The sequence below is a fragment of the Nilaparvata lugens genome, chromosome 3 (assembly GCF_014356525.2).
Source record: "Nilaparvata lugens isolate BPH chromosome 3, ASM1435652v1, whole genome shotgun sequence".
Lineage (NCBI taxonomy): Eukaryota > Metazoa > Arthropoda > Insecta > Hemiptera > Delphacidae > Nilaparvata > Nilaparvata lugens.
In genome coordinates, this window is record NC_052506.1 from 81,805,018 (window position 1) to 81,832,993 (window position 27,976).

At 37.3% G+C, this 27,976-nt stretch overlaps 1 protein-coding gene across 3 annotated transcripts in view; it reads right to left on the bottom strand.

Annotated features, from left to right (window-relative positions):
• The window catches only part of LOC111056199 (ankyrin-3), a 51,297-nt gene that overhangs the window by 12,103 nt on the left and 11,218 nt on the right, over positions 1-27,976 (bottom strand). For 2 of the 3 annotated variants that reach the window (XM_039424788.1, XM_039424786.1), the window contains exons 2-7: positions 20,851-21,260; positions 18,621-18,849; positions 13,396-13,523; positions 11,853-12,078; positions 9,841-10,116; positions 7,129-7,396 (exon numbers count right to left, since the gene is read on the bottom strand). In XM_039424788.1, coding sequence (XP_039280722.1) covers positions 7,129-7,396; positions 9,841-10,116; positions 11,853-12,078; positions 13,396-13,523; positions 18,621-18,849; positions 20,851-20,877 — 1,154 coding nt within the window. In that variant the 5' untranslated portion in view covers positions 20,878-21,260. The remainder of the gene's footprint in view (positions 1-7,128; positions 7,397-9,840; positions 10,117-11,852; positions 12,079-13,395; positions 13,524-18,620; positions 18,850-20,850; positions 21,261-27,976) is intronic. The other variant, XM_039424787.1, reaches the window with a different exon arrangement.

The following is a 27,976-nucleotide window of genomic DNA, read 5'->3' on the forward strand; positions in this document are numbered from 1 at the left end:
AATTTAATAATTTTGTCAGGTTGGCATTAAGTTGAGTTGACTTTGTTAGGTTAGCACCAAGTTGAAGATTTAAATGCATTTATCGCGGAAAAATTGATTGGGCACTGCTACTTCAATCCTGGGAATATTATATTTCTAGCCGTCAGGCTCGCTTCGCTCGCCATATCCGTTTAGCCAGACGTTTAGTCTGGACCCCCGACTGGATTGTCCTAACATATGATAAAAATGCTCAAATGAAAAATGCAGGCGAGCGAAGCGAGCCTGCTGATCTCATTCTTGGACGATCCAGTCGGGGGTCCAGGGGGCGGAGCCCCCTGGCTAGACGGATATGGCGAGCAAAGCGAGCCTGACGGCTAGTGAAAATATATGTTATTGAAAGTCGATATTCATTAGATATAATGGTGTCAGCTATCAGGCAGTGGCAAGGCAGTGAATCGGCAACGCTGTTGTCCTATCTTTCTCCACTGACATTATAAAGTGGACCTCACTACAGTTCAAATTGTTGTTGTGTGATTCACAATATTAAGACTGTGGAAATAATAAGACTACAGAGGTGCCGAATCTCCATTACCACCACCTTCTATATACGAGTAGATAGTGGATTTAACAGCACGACTTCGGGCCTAATATTGGCATACAGAGTGACAGAATAACGGGAACTTTTAATAACGCCATAAAACATTAGTGGGAAGGGCAAACATGATTTTATTCAAACTAATGTAAAGTTCAAGACTTGCCATTTGAGAATTTTTAATAAAATCTATCACTTTTTCACAATTACTTCTTCAAGATGGCTTCCTCCTGCACGAATACACTCTTGAAATCTGTGTTGAAATTTCTAAACGATGCTGCTGGGATATTGCTAATTTCATTTTGAATTGTCTGTTATGATTCAACCACAGTTATTGTTCAAGTTGTGAAAACGTTTAATTTGAAATAGCTCCACAAACAGAAAATCACAGGTGGACAGATCATGGGACCAGGAAACGCAGATGTTGCAGCGATCAATGAGGAATCGTCAACATAGATTTCAAGAGTGTATTCGTTCAGGAGGAAGCCATCTTAAAGAAGTAATTGTCAAAAAGTGTTGGATTTTATTAATAATTCTCAAATGGCAAGTCTTGAACTTTACATTACTTTGAATAAAATCATTTTTGCCCTTCCCACTAATGTTTTATGGCGTTTTTGAAAGTTCCCGTTATTCTGTGTCACTCTGTATAAGTTATTCTTATTATTATAAGTTGAGATATTCTGGTATATAAATATTTGTTGATTTATAATAATATTTTGATTTATAATATTATTGTTGAATAATAATATAATTTATATACCAGAATATCTCAACTATTATTAATAATCAACTCAAATACATATCTTATTCGACAATAAATTAATTTTTCTAATGATTTAATTTAATAATTACGGTAATTTTCATAATTGAGATGAAATATTTTAGTAGTCCACTACATTTTACTTTCCTTGCCCTATTACCATAGGTAAGGAAAGTATTGCTTTCCGAAAAAAATTAAGGTACCCCAATTTCTAAATTTCTATACGTTTCAAGGTCCCCTGAGTCCAAAAAAGTGGTTTTTGGGTATTGGTCTGTGTGTGTGTGTGTGTGTATGAGTGTATGTGCGTCTGTGTACACGATATCTCATCTCCCAATTAACGGAATGACTTGAAATTTGGAACTTAAGGTCCTTTCACTATAAGTATCCGACACGAACAATTTGGATCAAATGCAATTCAAGATGGCGGCTAAAATGGCAAAAATGTTGTCAAAAACAGGGTTTTTCGTGATTTTCTCGGAAACGGCTCCAACGATTTTGATCAAATTCATACCTAAAATAGTCATCGATAAGCTCTATCAACTGCCACAAGTTCCATATCTGTAAAAATTTCAGGAGCTCCGCCCCATCAAAGCAAAGTTCGATTTTAAATTCCCAATTATCAGCCTTCAGATACAATCTAAACAAAAAAAATCAAGTGGAGTAGATTGAGCATGGAAATCTCTACAATTAATGTTCAGTAACATTTTCACCTAAAATTGAAAATAAGCTTTAAATTCGAGAAAATGTGATTATTCAATTGCAAATTATTATTGATTCTATTAAATCATTCACTATGAAGAGATAGCAGACCTCATGTGTATCTCCAGCGTTATTGCCCTGTCACCCCAGCTGGCTCAAATCTTTGAATAGTAGACTTGAGATGTGCGGGAACACTAGCATCAGGTGATCAATTTTCTTAACGGCAAGGAAAGTTGTGTGAGTGCGCCACACCAGATTTTTTTCATAGCATAGAAACGATTTGGCAACGGTGCAGTGTAGGATAAGGATAGAGCTCTCAGCTTTGTCTAATGACTGACAAGACATTGATAGCAAATCAATGTTGAATAGGTGCTCTATTTATAACGTGTATCTCATTAAAGAAGGATTCACTTCAGGCTATGAGCATTTGCTGAATGGGGTTGGTTTATTCTTCACCACAGTCTATTGACTGGGGAATTGTTAAAGTGGTGCTTCACCCATAATATGGTGTCCTGGGGCGACCAAACTATGATCAACTGATTCTATAGTGAGGTCCACGTTATAATGGTAATGGAGAAAGATAGGAGAACACGTTTCCGATCCTCAGTCTTGTGGCCTTCTACAGACGGTAGCTCAAATTCAAATTCAAATTTATTTCTCAAAAAACATACACAATTATAATAATCTAATATTATAACATCTAAAAATAATACAAAAAAAGTACTATTAAATATATAAAATGATCCCAAAACTGCAGTATATTTTTTTTATGTCCATCTATGTTTAAGGAGTGGCCTACAAGGTAAAACCTGTGCGTAGACCTAAGTTGCAGTAATATATTTATTCAATATAAACTAAGAAATTAAACCAAAAAAGAACAAAGATTAGTGGAACTTACACACAAATATAATTATGTAGATTAAATTAGATAAAAGTTAGCAAAACACAATAATTATTATTCTATGATAAAAAAAACAAAACATAAAAACAAGAAACAGTTGGTGCTTAGAAGATTTTTTCTTCAGTTTTATTTGATCTTATCCATTCCTCAATCTCGCAATTTAGTTTTTTTGCTCCGGCTTGTATTGGCAACAAAATGAGTAGGAACAAGATTTATTATCCTCTGTGATAAGTAAGTGATGATTGTCTTCTACATACATTCAAATCCATCCTGTCTTGATGGAATGTTTCTCTAATAGGACGTAAATTAAATTCAATTTTCTTTCACGAAGAAGAAATTTATTTTTATTCTTCTTAATATATATTATCAAATTTTTTATGTACAGCTGTCGAACAGTTAGTACTTTGAATTCATTGAAAAGTCGCTTGTAGGATAAAGTCTGGGTTTGCCTAGAATTGTTTTAATAATATATTTTTGAATAATGAAAAGTTTTTCAAAATGTGTGTTCAAGGCTCCACCCCAAGCTCTTATTCCATATTGTAAGACAGCTTGTGCATAAGAGAAGTAGATTAATCGAGCTATTTTCAAGTTATTTAGTTTTCTAATTTGATGAAATTTATATATTAGAAATTTTATTTTTAAACACACGCTGTTTATATGGATATTGCATCTCAGATATGGATCCAACAGTATTCCCAGATATTTTACTCGGTCCTTTTTTCGAATTTCAGGACAAAAGCAGTGATTTGTTGATTGTTGACAATTGCAGTTTATTTGGTGTATTTTAATACTTTCTATTTCATGAGGTTGTGTTTGGGCATTGGGTGAGAAAGTCATGAATACGCTTTTAGAAGCATTTAAAGTTAGCAGATGTTCATCGAGCCATGATTGTGCTCCTCTGAGAGCATTTTCTGCGCTAAGGCGCACGTCCTCCCAGGAAGGGAGGGATTTTAAGAAAATCACTAATATAATTTGGAAAGTATTGGTTATAAAACAGTGCCTTGAGGCAGACCATATTCAGTATTTTTTTATTACTTGATAAAGTATTCAGCGTAAGTAGTTGATACCGTTCAGTTAGATTGAATAGTTTGAGAGGTGAGCCTCTGATTCCAAGATGTTCCATCTTCTCTAATAATCTTGACTGAGATACAGTGTCAAAAGCCTTTGCCAAGTCTAAGAAAGTTATTAAAGTTTTCTTTATGAGATAGTGTAGCTTTTAATTATTCTTTCCAAAAAGTCGGATATTGCATCTTCTGTTGATATGCCACTCAAATCCATATTGATTTTTATTGATAATTCTATGTTTATTCAAATAACTTACTAGTCTCTTCTTTATAATTTTCTCCATTATTTCAGCTAAATTATTTATTAAACTTATTGGGCGATAATTTGAGGGGTTTGATTTATCACCTGATTTATAAAGAGGAACAACTTTAGCAACTTTAAATAGTTTAGGAAAATAACATTCATTTATTATCATTTTAAGAGGCTCTACAATATAGGAAGCTATTTTTTTCAGACAGGCAGAACTCAAATTGTCTACTCCAGGAGAAGAGTTACTTCTGAGAGAACTGATTGTGTCTATTATTTCATCAGCCAAATAAAATGAATTGAATGAGGGGATTGACGAATAGGCATGAGTACGTTGTCTAGGGCTGTTATTTATTATTTTATTAGCATATAATTGACCTACATGCGTGAAATGGTGGTTTAGAACTTCGGGATCTATATTGGGTATTTTTTTTATCTCGTTTTATATTCAATAGATCATTGATACACTCCATGTCTTTTTCGAATTGCCTCTGCTTTGGAGTAGTATATTATTATAGTAGTCATACTTTGATTTTTTTATCATGTTGTTTAATGTGTTTCTGTAGCTTTTATATAGTGATTTGAGAAAGTTGTTTTGAGGCTGTTTTTTTAATTTCTGATGCATTTTATCTCGTTTTCTTATTGACGTTATTAATCCTGCAGTTATCCAAGGCTTGAGAGGCTTTAGTTTGTGTGGTACAATTTTTATTTGGGTTGCATTTCCAATCTCAGTGGATAATGCATCAACGAATAATTCAACAGCATTTTTAATATTTAAATCAAGTTGTGATGCAACCTCGGACCAATTGTACTTCTTAAGATTATTTATCAAATCATGGTTGTTTATAGATTTTCTAGTGTTAACACTTGGTTCAGTTCTACCCCTATTTTCTCGAAGACCAATGTTTATTCAAATCAGATAGTGGTCAGTAATACTTGTTTTCATTATTGATCCAATAATAGACTCACAAACATCGTTTGTTTTTCTGTAAAATATGATACAGCTGATACAGGTTTATTGATGTAATATTAACTGTTCACTCTCAATTAATTATAATTTATTAAGCAAGAAACTATATTTTTCAATAATTTCATAAATAATTCTCCTAATTAAGATGAAATATTTTGTTAATTATTTATTTATTTTACATTGTTAAAAGATGATCTGGCAACACAGCAAAGCGAGAAAGAGATAGCCCTATCCGCTTTTTTGAATGATAGACAAGGACAGCAATACCATTACTAATCAAACACTGCCATTATAACGTGGACTTCACTACAGAGCTTAACCTAACGCCGCAGTGCAGGATGGTTTCTTACAGCTTGGCGTTGTTGTCATTCGAAATGGGTGTCTGGCTTGGAAGTGTTTCGGCCGCATTGCAGGACGACTGTTAACGGTTGCCGGAAGATCAACAGCTGGATCTTTTTCGTTATTTTTCGTGATAGAGAAATTCTGATTGCAGATTCGTTCTCAGCGACCTCAAGTTTAGCCTAAAGGCTCAGAATGTCAACAATGTTTTCAAATAATTGAAAATCATCATGAAAAGTCATTAATATGGTAGTACACCACGTTTCTGGGAACTTTTTACTGGTGACTGGAGTTATTATTGACACACAAAAATCAAAATAATCGTGAGAAAGAAAACTGCTGATGAACGCGAATAAGACCGCCACTCCATTGTTCTATTGTCTCGGCTGCTTGGCTGAGCCTGGCTGGAGGGATCAAATAACCGACTGGTTTGATATTTCGTCTGTCCGCTAGGCGGAACTACGCCGACCATTGCTGGGTGGAAGACGTTACTGCGGCCGCTCGCATTCCCATCAACGCTGCTATTATTTGCTGTCTCAGCGCCTAGTCCGATTCAGCCAAGCAACCAGCCTGCACTGCGGAGCTAGGTTTAAAGCTGGATTTGCACACAACAGTGATAGTGAACAGTGAAAATATAATTCCAACGAGTTCTAATTGGACAACAGATGGAAATTACTGACAAATTGCAATTATTCAAATGCTAATGAATATTGATGATTATTATTAAACGAAAATTCAAATAAATGCTGTAATTCACTCATCGAATTTCCATCTAGCTGTTTACCCTGTTGTCAATATTTGCAGTAGCAGAAGTCTTCGGGGTGAATTCAAATTCAAATTCAAATTCTTTATTTGCCATAATACAATACAATTTTTTCAAAACAAAAACACAATCAAAAACTTAATTTAAACATTAACATGAAATAAATAATAATTCTTCTCAAAATTAGCTTATAGGCGTTGCCAGCAAAACCAGAGGTTTGTGTGCTTCAACGAGTATCAATCTTAGAAATCTTAACTTACAAAATTAATAAACCATTTAATCTATATATCAATATTGAAAAAAATAAATAATAAACAAAAGGAGTGCTTTATTACAGAGATGGCTATAGGAAAAAACACCTGAATTAAAACTAAAAATCTATATGGAGGTGACAAAAGATAAGGAGATCAATTATGATCAATTACAGCATTTATTTGAATTTTCGTTTAATAATAATTATGTAATTGGACTTTTTGCATTCAGCCCGGCAGAGCAAGTATGAATAATCCAATTGGAACTTATAGGAATAATTATATCTGCACTTTGCACTGTCACAGTTGAGTGAATCCTGCTTGAACCTCATTATTACAGGGTTGGGCAGGAGGTATGGGTGATTTGAAATAACAGTTACACACTCAATTTTAAACGAAACTCAACATTTATTTTTTAGTGTACACCTTGGATGTTGCCATTATGAAAATTTAAGAGGAAAAAATTAAAACATTGATTATGTACGAAAAATAACATTTATCAAATGCTGTTCGTTTTTGTCCATACACTCCTGTAGACGTTGTGAGAAGTTGTTCATACTCACTTCTCATGCTCTACGAGTGTGGTGAGCGGTGTGTACCCTGTGATCGGGTTGGATTGATTGACATCGGCGCCATAAGCCACCAGCAGCTCCACGATGGATTCAAACGGTGACGTCACATCGGCAGTGGGCGTGGCCGAGGGTGATGTGGGTATGGCCGAGGGTGGTGTGGGCGTGTCCGGCAATGTGGGCGTGGCAGTGATCACCGTTTCGACAGCTGCTAGCAGTGGAGTGCAGCCCAAGACCGTGTTCACTGCATTTGGTCTGGCACCTAAACCACAAATCAATATTAATTTCATATTAAAACAGAAACAAAATACTATAGTGAGGTCCACATTATAATAACAGTATTTGATTAACATTAGGGCTGCTATCCTATTCAATCTCAATTATGAAAATATATGTTATTGAAAGTCGATATTCATTAGATATAATGGTGTCAGCTATCAGGCAGTGGCAAGGCAGTGAATCGGCAACGCTGTTGTCCTATCTTTCTCCACTGACATTATTAAGTGGAGCTCACTACAGTTCAAATTGTTGTTGTGTGATTCACGATATTAAGACTGTGGAAATAATAAGACTACAGAGTTGCCGAATCTCCATTACCACCACCTTCTATATTCGAGTAGATAGTGGATTTAACAGCACGACTTCGGGCCTAATATTGGTATACAGGGTGACACAGAATAACGGGAACGCCATAAAACATTAGTGGGAAAGGCAAACATGATTTTATTCAAACTAATGTAAAGTTCAAGACTTGCCATTTGAGAATTTTTAATGAAATCTATCACTTTTTCACAATTACTTCTTCAAGATGGCTTCCTCCTGCACGAATACACTCTTGAAATCTGTGTTGAAATTTCTAAACGATGCTGCAACATTTCAGCTGGGATATTGCTAATTTCATTTTGAATTGTCTGTTATGATTCAACCACAGTTATTGTTCAAGTTGTGAAAACGTTTAATTTTAAATAGCTCCACAAACAGAAAATCGCAGGTGGACAGATCATGGGACCAGGAAACGCAGATGTTGCAGCGATCAATGAGGAATCGTCAACATAGATTTCAAGAGTGTATTCGTTCAGGAGGAAGCCATCTTAAAGAAGTAATTGTAAAAAAGTGATAGATTTTATTAATAATTCTCAAATGGCAAGTCTTGAATTTTACATTACTTTGAATAAAATCATTTTTGCCCTTCCCACTAATGTTTTATGGCGTTTTTGAAAGTTCCCGTTATTCTGTATCACTCTGTATAAGTTATTCTTATTACAGATGGAATTAAATAGAGAATGCATTTATTCAAATATTTATTAATAAATATTTATATTTATTAATATATAATTATTATTGAACGAAAATCCTAAATAAATGCTGCAAATCACCCCGAAGACCTCTGCTACTGCAGACATGGATACGGTAAATGGAGAAGATAAAAATATTCACAAGGTGCCAGGTCCGGTGACCGTGGAGGCCACTCCACATCTCCACGCAACAAAATGAGGCGTCCAGGGAAGGTCAGCCTTACAAATACCAAAGCTGCTCTCGATGTATGGCATGTCGTCCCATCTTGTTGAAACCATACAGTATTGACATTGATACGTCGTCTTCTCAATTGTGGCAGAATAAATTCACGCAGCATCGTTAGGTAACGATCCGTATTGACAGTGAAGGTTCGACCGTTTTCTCGAAAAAAGTAAAGGCTAATAATTAGTTTTATGGGGATACTTAGAAGCACGTGTATACATGAACAAACCACGAACCCTTGAAGCCCTGAGTGAAAAAATAACACAAGAAAATCGAGCGATACCACGTGCAATGCTTCACAGGAGTATGAACAACTTCTCACAACGTCTACAGGAGTGTATGGATAAAAACGAAAAGCATTTAACACATGTTAAAAATTTCGTACATAATCAATGTTTTAATATGTTCCTCTTCAATTTTTAGAATGGCAACATCCAAAGTACACACTAAAAAGAAAACAAATTTTGAGTTTAAAAATGAGTGTGTAGCTGTTATTACAATTAATCATACATACCTCCCTGCCCAACCCTGTATTTTGAGGAGGTGGAATTATTTAGGGTATTATCTTCATCATTGATATTATTTATAAGGATTGCTGGGCTAAATCTCACTATCCTATTATATTAAACGAGCAATTTCTGTATTTTTATATCTGGTTATTTATGTTCAACGGATCTCGAAAACGGCTCTAACGATTTTCACGAAATTTGGACCATAGTAGGTTTATGATATAAAAATTCGATTGCACTAGGTCTCATCCCTGGGAAAACTCGCTGAAGGACATGAAAAGGATAATTCATCCTTAGAAAAACAAAAGATAATTTCGTCGTCTGTCGATAACAGGAGATGCGTGTGCCTGTGTGGGAGATCAGCTACAATTTGAAAATTTGACCTGAATTCAAGTGTATGGAACATAACCTACTTTTTGGAATATTTATAGTGTATAAATCAAAATTCGGGAAAGAAACAGTTTTGGGCTGTGCCTGTTAGTCTTTCTCCAATCATTTTAATGAATTAAGTTCTGTTTATCAATAAATAAATTACGAGCAAAGCTCGGTGCCCCGATATTATACTATTAGCTGACATACGTTCATAGCTGCTATCTCCTGCTACAACATAAGGTTGATTGATTGATTGACTACAACACGAGGCTCTTAAGATTGATTGATTGATATTTGGTATCCTCACCATACTGCAAGAGCATCTCCACAACCGGCACCTGCCCGCTGCGCACAGCCATGATGAGCGGCGTGTCCCCGCCCTGGTGCGCGGGCATGTTGACGTGACCCTGTGCCGCATCCAGGCACAACAGCTGTGCCACCATGGCCGTGTGTCGATGCAGCACGGCGTAGTGCAACAGCTGGTGCGCCGGGTACAGGCGCGGTGTCGGCCGCGCTTCGCTCGCCAACAGTGCCACCATCGTCACCTGTTTCGACCACACCGCTTCGCAGATCGCCGTGTAGCCTACAAGCCAAATCGATTACCAATTTAAATAATGATTTAGCACTCTGTATTGTAATTTAAGAACCGAGATGTTATTTCGTCAAATAATTGACAGCAATTATCAAATTTGTCAAATGATTGACTGCATCTCGGTGTTTGAATGACTAAATAATTTGTTAATATGAAGTGATGTTTTAGTAATGTTAGGGTGGTCACTAATGGTAAAACATGCATGATAAACATGCATGACATGCATGTTTTGTCATCAACGGGAGACTTCTAACATAAAATAATTTACCAATAATAATAATTGGGATTATTACTCATCATAAATCACTCTAAAATTACAAATTATAATGATAGAAAAATAATATAACCCAAAATAGAGCAACGAAGAAAATAATAAAAAAACAAAAGATTGAAGATACAAAAACCTAACTTTTAAAAATGTTGTTCGAAGCCTTTCGCCAATGATCGCCTTTGCCTATCGGTAGAGGACCACTAGACTACAATACTATCCGTTCAAAAACATTGAACATTTTTGAAAATACAGTATATCTTTCCACAAACAACAGATGTTCTTTTGTATCTTCTCAAAAGCAACGTGTTGCATCCAAAAAGATACACAAGGTGCTTTTTGGATTTACGTCCTTTTAGCACAACACAGTCTATCAGCTAACATTCGTTCAACATGCTATTTCCATTGTTAATCTGCAACTCTCTCATTCATGAAGAATCTTTGTGTGTAGGGAGCTTCCTCCATCTAGGGATCTAGGATCTCTGAAGCCTGATGTTATTCCAAAGCCGTGAATACTACCCCGCGAACCATACCTTGCCTATATGCCATTTCAAAGTCACGGGGGCAAAGCTACGGGACGGGTACTGTATGTCATTGAATAAGCGTTGTCTTTGCATGCTTTTCAATTTCTAGTTATTTTAAGGATTTTTTTTAAGCAACTCTCACCAGCTGGTGATGCCTAGAAATTTTATAATTGTTTTTTGCAGCTCTCATGTATATGCATGTATGTGTAATATTGTATTATGAACATTCTATTTTTATTTTTGCTCGTGTATTATGTATGTGTATGAGTAAATTATTGTTTGTTTTCTTTTTGGCAGTAAATGAATTTGATTTGAAAAGAAAGCCAGAGCATGTGAGTCAAAGGATCTTAAACGCACTATAAGTGGAAAAATTCTCGACACTTCAAATAGCATGTATGTGTAATATTGTATTATAAACTTTTCATTTTTATTTTTGCTCGTGTATTATGTATGTGTATAAGTAAATTATTGTTTGTTTTCTTTTTGGCAATAAATGAATTTGATTTGGAAAAAAAGCCAGAGCATGTGAGTCCAAGGATCTTAAACGCACTACCAGTGGAAATTCTCGACACTTCAAATAGCTGAACATTCAAGAGACTACTGAAGAATTAATTGGCTACTAGAGAGATGTTTTTAGTTTGGAGTTTTTTCATATACAAGTGAGAAAATACAGTGTGAGAAAACTTTGAAAGAACCAATTGAAGAACCAAATATTCATGGAATTTGATGACCTGACAAATTGTATGTTTTTTATTGTAACTGACAAATGCGAAACAATGAATGTAAAATGTGCATGCATGAATAAATATTATTATTATTACTTCGGCAATAAAAATTACTTCAAATTCAATATGTAACAAATGATGTTGTCATGTAATCTATTCCTTATTTGAAAAATAAAATTTATTTATTTATTGGATAGAATGTGCACCAACCATGTTCCTCCTCGATGTTAACATTGGCGGCATGCCGCAGCAGGAGCCGCGCCGTCTTCAGCTGATGCCTGGCGACGGCCACATAGAGCGGGGTGCGGTCGCGACTGTCCAACGCGTTGACATGCGCCCCGCGCACCAGCAGCGCCGCACATGTGCGCCAGTGACCGCGAGCGGCCGCCAAGTGCAGCGCCGACAGGCGTCTACTGTCGCCCGTCTCCATGTTCACCTACCATCACACACAAACACTAAATCAATTTCAAACAAAAATACCATCACACACAATGCTAAATTTCCATTCAAACACATAAAAAACAATACAATACAATCAAATACATAATGAAGTACAAGATTGATATTCAAATTTTCATTCAAACACATAAATTAATGTAAAATGCAATACATAATAGAATACAAGAACACCATGCTTCCTGGTGGGGTGTGCTAAATAAAATGAAAGCACGAACAACAAAGCATCACGCACAACGCTACATTAATTCCAAACACATACAAAAACAAAAATACATAATAAAATACAAGATCACCATGCCTGATGGAGTGCACTAAATAGAATAAAAGCTGGAACATTACCATAGAGGAAAGATAGCACAATGGTGTCTATTTTATGCTATCTTTTCTCTATGGCATTACCTAGCCAACAACTAAGGACCATATGCACCATCTACGTTTACTTGTAGATATTTCTGTTCGTACTGAACAGCATAGAACGAATTTCTATGAGCTAAATCCAAAATATATTGGGAAAAAAATCTTCAACGCTTTTCCAGAAAATATAAGGGATTCTCAGTCAATAGTCATTCAGGACAAGGGTGAAGAAATGCCTCTATAGTCATAACAGCCTTTTTGAAGACAGCTCTATAATTAATGTTTTTCTTATTTTATTATAAACGTTATTGTGTATAATTAAAATTTAATTATATCTGTGATTATTGTGTGACTTTTATGTATGACAATTGTCAATTCTATTCTAAATGGATGGCCTATGACATGTATAATAAATTATTATAATGATTATATGGTTGCATTTCTCAACGAGAAGCTGGCATTTCTCCGCTTAAACAGAGTATCTGCATACGGATCTTATAATTGACCTAAATCTCACAACAGAAAGCAAAGGAGCATTGAATGAGATTCAGCATTTCTTATAATAAGTATCAAAGCTTCTCATTTTACAAATTCTGACTCATATTAGATTGGACCACCAGAGGCCTATTGCATGAGAAAATACAAACTAACAATATTACTAGTTAGCTGTTTATTAGAATAGTAAATTACTAGTAGTTCTGTGAACAGTAGACCTCACGCAGTATCCTCATCCACAAGTACCGGATTGACCTTATGGAAATACAGCAATAGACTGGCTTCTCTACACATCTGTGTAATCACTTGTCAGCTGATTTATGATGAATAATTCTATAGTCTGATTTCTACTTTAATATTGATTTTACTCTAACTCTACATTGGTGTGGTAAATTCAAGTTTCTGATCTTGTAAACTTACAAGATAAGGAGAAATGGAATCTCACCAGCTGGTTCTGTCGGGTTGGGTTGTGACAAGCGTCGATCATCAGTTCGACGACGGCCGTGTGCCCGTGTGCAGCCGCCAGATGCAGGGGGGTCTGGCTCACAGAGTCGCACACGTCCAACTGGCAACCTGCATACAATCACAATTCAAAATAAATACAAAGCAAAACATTCTAACAATGATATAGGCATTCTACCTTAAATTAAACTACTCTCCTGCTTGCAATTGCAATCTATAATATAATAAAGGAAAGAATTGGCTTATACACTGTGAAAACTGGCTCGACCTAAGGGTCCTTTATAACTTAATTTGATAAATTGAAATGGACTCACCGGTTTTTTTTCAAGCTTTTGTCCCTGGATAGCAATTCTCCGGTAGAGCATCAGTCTTTTGTCCGCCAGCCTTTCACACGCATAAGCACTAAACAGTTTATTCACTTCAATCAACCGCACACTTCCACCGATTGCAAGCGAGTCCGGAGAAGTCTAGGAGAAGAGTGAACGAAAACAGGGAGAGCTCGGTTGAAGTTGCCGGGAGAGAGTCCCGTTACAATAAGAGATAAGGCCGTAGGCCAATACTTCCCCAAAGTTATGGAGGTGGGGGTTAGGCACCCTCAATTGTAAAGACAGAAAGTATAATCTCCGCAGAAGAAAACTAAATAAACATGGAGGTAAAGGGATAATTCGGAGAACATCTTTCCGAGAGAGGATATAATAATAATTAAAAATATAACTTGACAGAAAACATTATTACATTTATAATAATACAGAATTGAAATGAAATATTTATTGTATTGAAGCAGCATGGATTGAAATAATAGCTGGCTGGCATCTTATCTTATCTTATCAAAATTACTGCTCGCTATCTGACAATTCGAGCTATGCCAGCCCGCTTACGAAATGTGTTGACACAACACGTACGGGATAGGAAATTCACGAACGACGCATCATCACGTCTGAACTACTCAACTGATTAACTTGAAATTTTTGGTTCTTAATTTTCCAAGGATGGTTATAGTCCTACTTTCAATTCTTCAAGATTTCATTACGTCAAGTTTTCAATTAGAACCTCGCGGAGCATGGGTTACCCGCTAGTTATTAAATAATAAATGAGCAATAAAATATGATATTTCTTTTGTATATAAAACTATAAATTTTTATTACAACATAACTGGATTTTCATTTTATAAATTGATTAAAAATGGGTAACAGGTCTGAAAAATCTCTCTGTAGCCGGAATTTAGTTAGTTCGTACAACATTAAAGAGCTCGTATATTGGTACAACATTCTTAAACATGATAGAAGAGCTCATTCTAGTTGATGTATAACTAACACTCAAAATAAAAATCTGGTGTGGTACACTCACACAACTTTCCTTGCTCATATTTGAAACTACGATCAGACTTCTGTATATGTGTATATATAATTGTTTTCAGAGTACTTTTTCCTTTGTGTAAATTGTGAAATTCGATTATTTTTTTTTAGTCGTAATTTTACGACTACCTACATACCTCATGCACGAGAAGGAAGTTACTAAGTCCATATCTCAAGGATGGGGTGGACCCCCCATCAGTTTCCCAGAACGGAGACTCATGCCAGTTGAAAGAGCTGATAAATAACTATACAGGGTATGAATTTGAAAAAAAAATCGGTCAAGTTATTTTTGAGAAAATTGTAAAAAACATGTTTTTTTTAGTAATTATCCGCCATTTTTCTCAAGAATATAACGGAGCTCCTGCAATTTTCTCAGAAATGAGACTCATGTCAGTTGATAGGGCTTATAAATAGCTATCCATTGTATAAATTTGAAGAAAATCGTTAGAGCCGTTTTCGAGAAAATCGTGAATAACATGTTTTTTTAGTGATTATCCGCCATTTTTCTCAAGAATATTACGGAGCTCCTGCAATTTTCTGAGAAATGAGACTCATGTCAGTTGATAGGGCTTATAAATAGCTATCCATGGTATAAATTTGAAGAAAATCGTTAGAGCCGTTTTCGAGAAAACCGTGAAAAACATGGTTTTTTAGTAATTATCCGCCATTTTTTCCGGCATTTTGAATTCAATTTTATTGAATTTCTTATTGTCGGATCCTCATAGTATAAGGACCTTAAGTTTAAAATTTCAAGTCAATCGGTTGATTAGGAATGGAGTTATCGTGTTCACAGACATACACACACACACACACACACACACACACACACACACACACACACACACACACACACACACACACAGACACACACACACACAGAAAGACCAACACCCAAAAATCATGTTTTTGGACTCAGGGGACCTTGAAACGTATAGAAAACTTGAAATTAGGGTACCTTAATTTTCTTGGAAAGCAATACTTTCCTTACCTATGGTGGTAGGGCAAGGAAAGTAAAAATGAATAGACAAAAACGTTAAAATTGTAAAATCAGACGAACCTCTTCTGTTGGGTACTGATCCAATGCATTGAGAACGGTATCAAATCGAGCTGATAAATAAGAGCTTTCCATCCTCCCATTGGAAAATATCTGCTTGATGTAAGCACATTCAACTGAAAGTTTCGAGCTTCCAAATCACATCCTGCAGGTTCGGAACCCATCTAAAAGTTTCATTCATCTCAAAGAACGAGAGCATTATAGCAACTCATGTGGCCTTCATCCTCATAAGGAAAAAAATCTGGTGTGGCGCACTCACACAACTTTCCTTGCCGTTATGAGAATTGATCAACTGACGGCCTGACGCTAGTGTTTCCGAGCATTTCAAGTCTACTATTCAGAGATCTGAGCCAGCTGGTGACAGGACAATAACGCTGGAGACACACGATGTCTGCTATCTCTTCGTAGTGAATGATTTAATAAAATCAACAGTTGCCAAAAGTTTGCAACTGATATAATCACAATTTCTCGAATTTCGAGCTTATTTTCAATTTTAGGTGAAAATGTTACTGAACATTAATTGTAGAGATTTTTATGTTCATTTACGCAAGAAATTTTTTGTTTAAATTGTTTCTGAAGCCTGATAATTGGGATTCTAGAATCGAACTTTGCATAGATGGGGCGGAGCTCCTGAAATTTTTACAGGTATGGGACTTGTGGCAATTGATAGAGCTTATCAATGACTATTTTAGGTGAATTTGATCAAAATCGTTGGAGCCGTTTTTGAGAAAATCGCGAAAACCCTGTTTTTGACAACATTTTTGCCATTTTAGCCGCCATCTTGGATTTCATATGATCGAAATTGTTCGTGTCGGATCCTTATAGTGTAAGGACCTTAAGTTCCAAATTTCAAGTCATTCCGTTAATTAGGAGATGAGATATCGTGTACACAGACGCACATACACTCATACACATACACACACACACACACACACACACACACACACACACACACACTTTTAAAAGCACACAGACCAATGCCCAAAAACCACTTTTTTGGACTCAGGGGACCTTGTAACGTATAGAAATTTGGAAATTGGGGTACCTTAATTTTTTTCTGAAAGCAATACTTTCCTTACCTATGGTAATAGGGCAAGGAAAGTAATAACAAATTTTCATGTTTTTTAAATGTTTTTAAGGGTTCAACCACTAAAGCTGGGTGTTTCACCACTTTATTACCGTACGTCACTCCAACGACAGTGAATTGAAATCGATGAGATAGTCCGACCTGATATTTGGTATATCAGGTTTGGTATATCCGTTCCGACGTCGAATTGATGGACCTCAAGTTGGACAACAAATCGGACAGAGAATGACTCACTAATAACAGTTCACCCAGCTTATCCAGCCGCCTCTAGTCAGGTCCATTATATAATGCCAGTGTTTAACTAGTAGTTCTGTGAACAGTAGACCTCACGCAGTATTCTCATCCACAAGTACCTGATTGAAACTATAGACCTTATGGAAATACAGCAATATACTGGCTTCTCCACACATCTGTGTAATCACTTGTCAGCTGATTTATGATGAATAATTCTATAGTCTGATTTTTACTCCAATATTGGCGTATGAAGGAGGCTCCTTTTTCCTTTTATATTATCCTTGAAATGCAACATTTCCAGAAACCTTGTATATACGTCGAGGCGCAATTAAAAAAGGAACATGCCTGTCAAATTTCATGAAAATCTATTACCGCGTTTCGCTGTAAATGCGCAACATATAGACGTATAAACATTTAAACATTAAGAGAAATGACAAACCGTTGACTTGAATCTTAGACCTCACTTCGCTCGGTCAATTAGCAATGGTATTGCTATCCTTGTCTATCATTGAACAAAGCGGATAGCTCTTTCTCGTTTTGCTCTGTTGTCGTATCGTCCTTTAACAATGTAGAATTATTAATAAACATAATATTTCATCTCAATTATGAAATTATTGAAAAATATAATTTCTTGCTTAATAAAATATTATTGATTATTCTAAACGAGAATGAACAGTTAATATGACATCAATAAACCTGTATCAGCTACCGTCTATAGAAGGCATTGACAAGACAGAGGATCGGCAACGTTTTTCTCCTATCTTTCTCCACTGCCATTATAACGTGGACCTCACTATAGTCAGCTTGAGTGGAGATATTAGACTAAAATCTTCAATGTTACTTTGTGTAAATAAAAGAAACAGGTCTCTTTTTTGTATAGGGCTACTTGTAATATAAATAGAAATGAAAATCTCAGTGCCCTTTTTTTGAATTATTTCATCACAACATGTTTCAACAATCATGCCATTTTCAAGTCTTGAAAGTGACTTGAAAATGGCATGAATGTTGAAGCATGTTGAGATAAAATAATTAAAAAAAAGGGTACTGAGATTTTTATTCCTATTTAATAGAAACAGGCTTTAATCTGTGATTTAGTTTTGACTAGTAGGTAACCCGTGCTCCGCAAGGATCTAATTGAAACCTTGACAAACTAAAAACTTGACGTAATGGAATCTTAAATAATTGAAAATAGGTCTATAACCATGCTCTGTAAATAAAGAATCTATATGCAGATATAGATATAAGATCTATATACTCGAGCTTCGAGATCGGTAGGGGGCTTCGCCCCCTGCACCCCAGTAGGGTGGGTTAGCAGCCTCCGCGCTTCGCGCTCCGGCTGGGAGGCGAATATCTATATATTTCAAGTTAATCAGTTAAGTAGTTCAGACGTGATGATGCGTCATTCGTGAATTTCCTCTCCCGTACGTGTATAAACAGATCCTTTCCTTTATTAGATTAGTGGAAATGTGTTGACATACCCGCTTCAACGAGCATGCTGACGACCTCGAGATGACCTTGACCAGCAGCGTAGTGCAGTGCCGTACAGCCGAGGCCGTCCTGCAGGTTGAGGTCGCACCTGGTTGCAACACATGGTCGTACGGCCAGGTGGCCCTGTGTGCGGTCCAGGATGTCCGCGTACCAACGATACTGGCACGACCACATGTCGTCCTCTTTCGTCACTGCTTGCGACTGGTCGCATTCCTTCACCTGAAAATTGCGGGATTTTGTTTTATGTACCAGAGAATGGACGTTTTCAAACTTGACGATTCCTTCATCTGATTTTGTTCAGAGAATGGCCGTTTTCACACTTGACGATTCCTTCACCTGATTTTGTTCTATGTATCAGAGAATGGCCGTTTTCACACAACCTACATTGTAGATTGTTGGCCGACATTCTAATATTGGCGAAGTAATATTGGGCCAGGTTTCACACTACTCACCAAAGGTTACAACCGATATTGAGTTTTGAACATGATTTTATCAGTCTAACATTAGGTAGCATGATCTGTAAGACTACTACAACTATATCTGCGTTGGTCTCGCGGTGACGTCCGATGAGCGATCAGGAAAAAAGTAGTCCACTGAGCGATCCATTGTTCGGAATATCACAATAAAGATAAGCAGACGCTATGAATGGGAGGACTTGGGTGTCATTAATCATCAGGGACAGTGACGGAGGAATGCCACAAGCGTATTAGTCCAGTCAATATAGACATAAAAAAGGGGGTGTGCTTGCAATTTATATTGTAGTTCTGATTTTTCGATATATTATTTGGGTTCATAAGAGAAGTCCAGAACCAATTTCTTCAAGCAAAATTTCCTTGTGCTAGATACAGGGTGGCCAAAGAACCTCGTATTTTCGGCTCATTTTCCAGTTTTCAGCTATTTCTGCCAAATCTCGTAATCGGACAGAAAAATTTGCTCTCACCTTTTTATTAGATTATAAAATTCTGAAAAAATGAGATCATTCGGAACTCTCTATCTCCACTGAGTACTGAGTTATGACTTTTTCAAAAATGAGTGAAATTTGAAGAAAAATCTATTTTGATGGATTTTAGTTTCTGATCAACAATATCTTCCGATTGTTACCATTTATATGTATAATTCAAAATACCTCTGGGCGTATTTTTGTGCTCTATAATCTGAGATCAGGTAGAGCGCTCTATCTCATATAGATTTCCAGGTACATCTGACAACAATGTTCCTTGTATTGTGAAAAACACCTAATTTTCAGCTTCAACCATCATCACCAACTACATTGTCCTCACATTGATATTTCGCACAATGACATAAGTTTATGAGATCATGTTCTATGGGAATCACCCGTTAGATGCACTTCATTTCAGTATTTCCTAGTGGAGAGGCGCGCTTAAGGACACCTCAAGGATCAAAATTTCAAACACATAACTTTTGACACAATGCTCAGATTTCATCGTACTACACTTCATTCTTCTCGGCTCGTCAAGGCGGTCCAAAACCATGCATCATAAGTCAAATTCGGTCGAAAATTGGAAAATTAATTGTTGAGTGTAGGCCTACTTAAGCCCATATTCCAATACACAAAAATTGCCAATTTCTATATTCAAAGCAAGAGCAAATTTTTCTGTCCGATTACGAGATTTGGCAGAAATAGCTGAAAATTGGAAAATGAGCCGAAAATACGAGGTTTTTGGGCCACCCTGAATTTATCACAAGGAAATTTTGCATGAAGAAATTGGTTCTGGACTTCTCTTATGTACCAAAATAATATGTTAAAAAATCAGAACTACAATATAAATTGCATGCACCAATGTATATAGTAACTGGACTATATGTGTAAACTTGCAATACGATATTGATGATGATGATTGAATCAGTACCTAGGCCTACCACCTATCAGAATATTGTATCCAACGAACAATATATTTACAAACTGTTAGAAAATTCGATTTGGGTATTATTACTGATGATAGTAAAAACATTCGATTTGGGTATTATCAATTAATCAAAATGAAAAAATGATACAGTATCTCCACACATGATACAGTATCAACACAATATGATACAGTATCATCTCAACTTGATACACAACACCATAATTTGATACAGAACTTCCAAGCGCCCCACACTATGGGATATTTTCTTATGCTATCTTTTCTCTACGGTTTAAAGTGAGTGAGTCTCGCTCTAAATAAAAGAAAAAATATTGAAAAATAGTGTTTTTCGAACCTCAACATCCCATTCCAGTTGCTCCATGCCCTCAGGAGTTCGTCCCTCGAGATTGCAATTGTCATTTTCGTCCTGTTCACAGTCACCTGTTTTGTGGTACAACACAAAATACCCACAATTGTTCCTATCACTTGCATTGTTCGTTCGCACATTGTCCACTGCATCACTGTGACCTGTCCTTTCTACTATCGTATTGCCTGAACTGTCATGAACACAAGTCGATTCATTGTGGCGTCTATTTTTGATACTACGCCTATTTGTGGGCTCTGAATCATCAGAGTATCGAGCTGCATCACTGTTACTCGAGTTACCGAAATCCAGGAGGAGCCGTAGGCTTGTGACATCACTGTTCTTGGCCGCCACCCCAATGGCCGTCTCGCCGCTGGGTATAACTTCGTTCACGTTTGCGCCTGAAAGTTCAAAATTAAATTAACAACTGAAGTTCATTGATTCAGAAAACACTAAAAGAAAAGATTACTAGATTAAATTGAATTTTCTTTTCTGGAACTTATGAATTTTTCAATACACCAACAGAATTATTGTTATAGAGAGATGAGATTGGGATTGAAGAAAATTGATGGAAATTACTGTGAGATATTTCAATTATTCAAATGCTAATGAATTTATAATTATTATTAAACGAAAAACCAATTGAAATGCTGTAATTCACCCCGAAGACTTCAGTAGTGTGAGTTTGTACTTACTGCGAGACTTTTTTACGACTTTTCCCCCCCTCCCCCCCGCTCCTTCCGCACAACCCCTGCCCCCTCCACATCTCCTTAGAAGGAGAAGAACCTCACCAGCTCTCTCTCCCTCTAGAAGAAGAAGAAGAAGAAGAAGAAGAAGAAGAAGAAGAAGAAGAAGAAGAAGATAACGATGATGCTCTCTCTCTCTCGCTCTCTCTCTCTCTCTCTCTCTCTCTCTCTCTCTCTCTCTCTCTCTCTCTATGTTATGCTCTATTTCATTTATAGATAGTCATGCCCAATTACATTCAGTCATGCCCAATTACATTTAGTCATGGTCTATTTGATGATGATTTATAGCAGAGAGAGATATGTGTGATTTCTAGTGTATACTCGATTGTTTTCATTTCCATTGTACCTGCAATGTCTAGGTTTAATCATTCAGTAACGCTTTGTTAGTTGAGCTGTAAAGATCTCACATGCATTGAAGCTCAATTACAATGTTATTGTAAATAGTTTGGTTTTACCCGCATAACCTGTGACTGTCCACGTCGCTTTGTTGTCACCACCTTGTGTTATCTACTTTGTCGCAACATCCTGATGACTGCACCGCTATTGTCTGCATTGCTTCGTTATCGCCGCCTTGTGTTATCTACTCTGCCACAACATCCTGATGACCGCACCGCTGTTTGCTGCTTTGCTCCACTTAGCTGTTTTGATGACCGCACCTCTGTTGACCACACCTGTGACTGTCCGTGTCACTTCATTATCGCCTATCTACTCTGCCACAACATCCTGATGACCGCACCGCTGTTTGCTGCTTTGCTCCACTTAGCTGTTTTTGATGACCGCACCTCTATTGAACGCACCTGTGACTGTCTGCATCACTTCGTTATCACCGCCTTGTGTTATCTACTCTGCCGCAACATCCTGATGATCGCACCGCTGTTTGCTGCTTTGCTCCACTAAGCTGTTTTGATGACCGCACCTCTATTGACAGCACCTGTGACTGTCCGCGTCACTTCATTATCGCCGCCTTGTGTTATCTACTCTGCCGCAACATCTTGATGACCGCACCTCTATTGACTGCACCTGTGACTGTCCGCGTCACTTCGTTATTGCCGCCTTGTGTTATCTACTCTGACGCAACATCTTGATGACCGCACCTCTATTGACTGCACCTGTGACTGTCCGCGTCACTTCGTTATCGCCGCTTTGTGTTATCTACTCTGCCGCAACATCCTGATGATCGCACAGCTGTTTCCTGCTTTGCTCCACTTAGCTGTTTTGATGACCGCATCTCTGTTGACGCTCAGCTCCATTTCTATGACCGCACCACAGTTCATGTCTACGTGCATTCCACAACTTGTGCTGTGCCACCCCACTTGTCTTCACATCACGCTCCTGTGTTCACACCACATCGCTCTGGACTTCTAAACATGTTACTTAGTAGCTCAGAAAATAAAATAGTTACCTTTAAAGGCATCTCATTCGGGTATGGCGGGTTCACAGTGGACTGTAAGAGCGGTCTCCTCGTTCTGGTAGGCGGTAACACGTTCAGATAATCAGGATTCATTTGCACTGGCGATGATGAATACATGGGCCCATGTTTTGGCGAAGAGATTACACAAAGAAGATCCAACTCTAGATATTTAGCGGAGTGCTCAAACAATAACTTTTCCTAACTAGTCGCGGTAGTAGTTTAAATTCAAACAAGCGAAGCGGTAAAACATTTATAACTTCTTTAAAAAGAGAAACAACCGTGAAGCGTCAGGGCACTAAGCTTCCTCAAGCAGTTACAAGTCGGAAGAGAGCTGGTAAGCAAAAAAGGCGGGGGAAAACAGGGAGAACAGTGCCAACTACATATAGAACTAAATGATCTTAGAGCGGCTGATGGCAGTGGCATGCTAGATGGCCATGGGTGAGCGCAGTCGGTTCAAATGGCTTGGCCCATACAATTCTATTTATAGAAGTGTGTAGTATAGTGTGCAGATACAAGTTCATTCAAATAGTTTCTTATCACGTTTTACCTGTACATACACTCAACTGAAAAATATGGTTGATTGTTATAGCTTTTCAAAGTTCAAGAAACTATCTCGTCTCTTGATGTCAATTTCATTCAATGAATTTGATCTAATTGCAAAGAATATTATATTTTCAACAGGTGATGAGGTGAGCGATCTTGCATTAACAAAAACAGAAAATCTCCACTTTCCAATTTTATCTGAAATTTTTGAATTACTCGATATACTAGAAACTGGACATTTGCATTATGGTTGTTCAAATAATGATGAATCATTAGCAATTGTTAATAATTCTAATGATATCTGGAAATGCTTATATGACATTGCCGATAAAAAATGTAAAAGATCATAGATCACTCTCTAGAGAGTTTAAAGATATATGTCTAATTCAAAACTTATGTGTGTATTTGGATATACTAGTTCATTCTATGCATTAGTTATGATTGAGGAAACATTAAAAATATAATGTTCGCTGTGTGTACAACCCACAATTCTGCATGTGCTTGACAACGTTGTCAAGTACATGTTTCAGTTAAATCTGAGAGTAAGATATTCATTTCACTCAAATCTGGCAGAAGTTCGTTTCACTTAAATCTGTCAGTAGATTACCTACTGTCAGTAGATCACATATCTCTCTCTGCTTCTTCTAGAGATAGAGAGAGAGAGAGGGAGAGGTTCTTCTCCTTCTAAGGAGCGGGGGAGTGGGCAGGGGAGGTGCGGAAGGAGCGGGGGAGGTGGGGGGTACGTAGGATGGGTGCGGGGTGGGGGAGGGGGGGAAAAGTCATAAAAAAGTCTCGCAGTAAGTACAAACTCACACTACTGACTTCTGCTACTGCAAATATTGACAACAGGTTGCAGTAGCAGAAGTCTTCGGGGTGAATTACAGCATTTAATTTGGATTTTCATTAAATAATAATAATTAATCCATTAGCATTTGAATAATTGCAATATCTCAGTATTTTCCATCTATATACTGGCTGGCCGCTATGGCTTCGTATAAAATGAGCGCTGCTATCCAGAGATTTGTCAGTTTGGTGTAAGGGTGAGCATTCCTGACCGACAATTGGGAGGTACTGGGTTTGATTCCCGGGCTGACAAATAATTTTTGAATAGTAGCGCTCATCAAATCTTCCATCTAGATTTTTACCCTGGTGTCAATATTTGCAGTAGCAGAAGTCTTCAGGGTGAATTACAGCATTTAATTTGGATTTTCGTTTAATAATTCAAACTATATTCAGTTTTCTATTTCATCTTAAAAGCTACAAAAATATTAATATAGGCTACACATGTCTTAGCTTTGCATGTTACATGTGTTTATTAATATGTTTATCTCGGGCCACTCCCGGGACACGTTAAGCCGTCGGTCCCGGCTGCCTAAAAAGCAGTCGTTAGGTCACGTCAGAGGCACTGAAATTGATCAGTTGCGATCTGAAAACTCTGACACCAGACCTGAGCCAGCCATGTCACTCGATATTATTATTTATTATATGTGTTTATTGTTTATACCTTCTTCTTCACCCATTACCCTCACTTGTGGGATCGATGGCGTCATTGTTATAATAAAGTCGAACAACAAAAATACGAATTTATCAAGATAGCAGCGATCACGATAATTCGCACTTAGTTGACATCTAAGGCCTTGCTCCTTGACTTACAGGCAAATTAGCCAGATAGTATTTGAGACATGTCATCGTTTAAAAATTCCTGGACATCATAATAAGCCCTGGCTCTCAAAAAAGTAACAACCCTCTCGAACTTGCTGGTATCCAACTGCTTCACTCCTGCAGGTAGCCTGTTGAAGTAGCGTAGAGCTGCACTCCTATAGCATAATCATGATCTCTGGAGGCGCACCCTGGGTATTTCAAGCAACACTCGATGCCTAGTGTTATGGTGATGTACATCAGTTCGAGTTAACAAATTTTGTTTATTCTTATTGATATACATGAGGCAGAGAAGACGGAAGTAACTGACTACTGTCAGGATACCTAGCCTAACAAGAATGGGCTTGCAATGTGCATGATGTTTGCTTGCAGTTATAATCCTAGCAGCCCGTTTGCAGCTTATGTATGTCCACAACCTTGGCTGATTGACCCGACATGAGTAGACCATAAGGGATATTTTTTTTCTATTGGTCAATACTATAGCCATCTAGTCTAAAGACTAATGAGCTAATTTTTTCTATCCTAAATTACTACTTGAAAAATTGAACAGTGAATTTCTCATTAGAAACTCTTATTGCTATTGTTTAATTAATATGTACACTTATTGACTGCACTATAGAAGCTAGATTCACTCAATCACTGCTCTGCTCTTTCACTGGACACTACTTGAACAAGCACTACACTAGTTCAAACGGTTTCCTCCTTTTGAGCCTCCGCACCAACCCTCCATTGTCTAGCAGCTGGATCACCTCGACATTGTCATGTTGGTGCAGTCGCCCCTCGTGCCTCTCCGCATGCCTCTGGATCTCGGTGGACACCAGATCGACGTGAAGGTCTCTATGAAGATCGCTGTTCCTGACATACCAAGGAGCATCCACAATGTTCCTTAGCACTTTGTTTTGAAAACGTTGAATGATATTGATGTTGCTTTCTTTGGTACACCCCCAAAGTTGTATACCATACGTCCATACTGGCTTTAATATCTGTTTGTACAGAAGTACTTTGTTTCGGATTGAAAGGACAGAGTTTCTTCCGATCAGCCAATACAGCTTCTTATATTTGATTCCAAGCTCTTCTCTCTTCTTCTTGACATGGGCCTTCCAGCGAAGCTTTGCGTCCAAGGTCATACCTAGATACTTGGCATCATTAGCATATGGTACAACTTGGTTGTTGATAGTTATTGGTATGGGCAGGTCCTTCTTATTGGTAAAATTGATGTGAATCGACTTTGTTTCATTCAATTTCATTCTCCACTTTCTAGTCCAATCTTGAATTTTGTTGATGGATCTCTGTAGTTTCTCTGTTGCAATATGTATATTACTGTCTACTGATAATATGGCTGTGTCGTCTGCAAATGTTGCTGTAGTATTCTCATCAAGGCTGGGAATATCGCTGGTATAGAGTAGGTAAAGAACTGGTCCCAGAACACTGCCTTGAGGAACTCCTGCTTTAATTTCCTTCAAATCAGAATATGAACTTTCATGCCTGACCCTAAAGTATCTGTCAGTGAGATAGGATTGTAATATATCTGTATATTGCTTTGGTAGCACTTTTTTGAGCTTGAAAATGAGACCTTCATGCCATACTTTATCAAAAGCTTGCCCTATATCAAGGAAAGCTGCTGAGCAAATTTTTTTCTCTTCTAAGCACTTCTCTATTACATTTATAATCCGATGCACTTGATCTATTGTTGAGTGTTTCACTCTGAAGCCAAATTGGTGATTTGGAATTATGTGCTGTCTCTCAATTATTGGTTTTAGCCTACTAAGTAAAATCCTTTCAAACAACTTGGATAGGACCGGTAACAATGATATTGGCCTATATGATGATACTTCATGTGGCTCTTTACCTGGCTTCAGTAGCATTATAACCTCTGCTACTTTCCATATTCCTGGTACGAATTTTAGTCTGAAAGAAGCATTCAAAATGTTTGTTAATTTCACTATTGCTTTCCTTGGTAGGTGTTTGAGGACTGAGCCGGTTATCATGTCAAATCCAGGGTTTTTTTGTTATTCAGATTTCTTATTTCTCTTTTCACTTCTTCTACTGTGACACGCATTATTTCTTGATTCGGCTGTAAGATATTCTCATCCGCTTCTAAAGTTTCGTCTTCACCTGAGTTGATTGGCTGGAAAACGTTTACAAGATGATCCGCAAATGTCTGTGCCTTTTCATCACTACTCCTCGCCCATTGTCTGTCCTGCTTTCTGAGAGGAGGAGATTGTTGAATGGTTCGTTTTATTTTTTTAGCTGCCTTCCAGAGTGAGTAGTCCGTGCTGAATTCTGCTGTCAAGTTTCTCAAGTAACTATTAATTGATTCTTCCTTGATACATTGAATCTCTCTCCTTAGTTCTTGAGTTAAATTGTTCAAAACTCTTTTGTCTTGGGGGGAATGTGATTGCTGCCATCTCCTTCTAGCTCTTCGTTTTTCAACAATCAATTCTCTGATTTCTGCAGGGTAATTATTTCCAGTGGTTCTTCTTCTGATTTGTGGGGTATTACACCATGCTGCCTGTTGGATATCAGTCACAAACTTCTCCAACTCCTGATCAATATGTTCTTCGTTCCTTAATGGTGAGTTCAATTCTATTCTTTCCTTCAGCATCTGTTGGAAGCCATCCCAATCAGTGCGGCTATTTGCTAACGCTGGACAAGTATTTTCCTTCCGTAGAATTGAATCACTCAGAGTCATAATGATGGGTGAGTGGTCGGAATTAAGGTCGAAACTATCCTCTAAATGCAAGCAATTAACTGATAT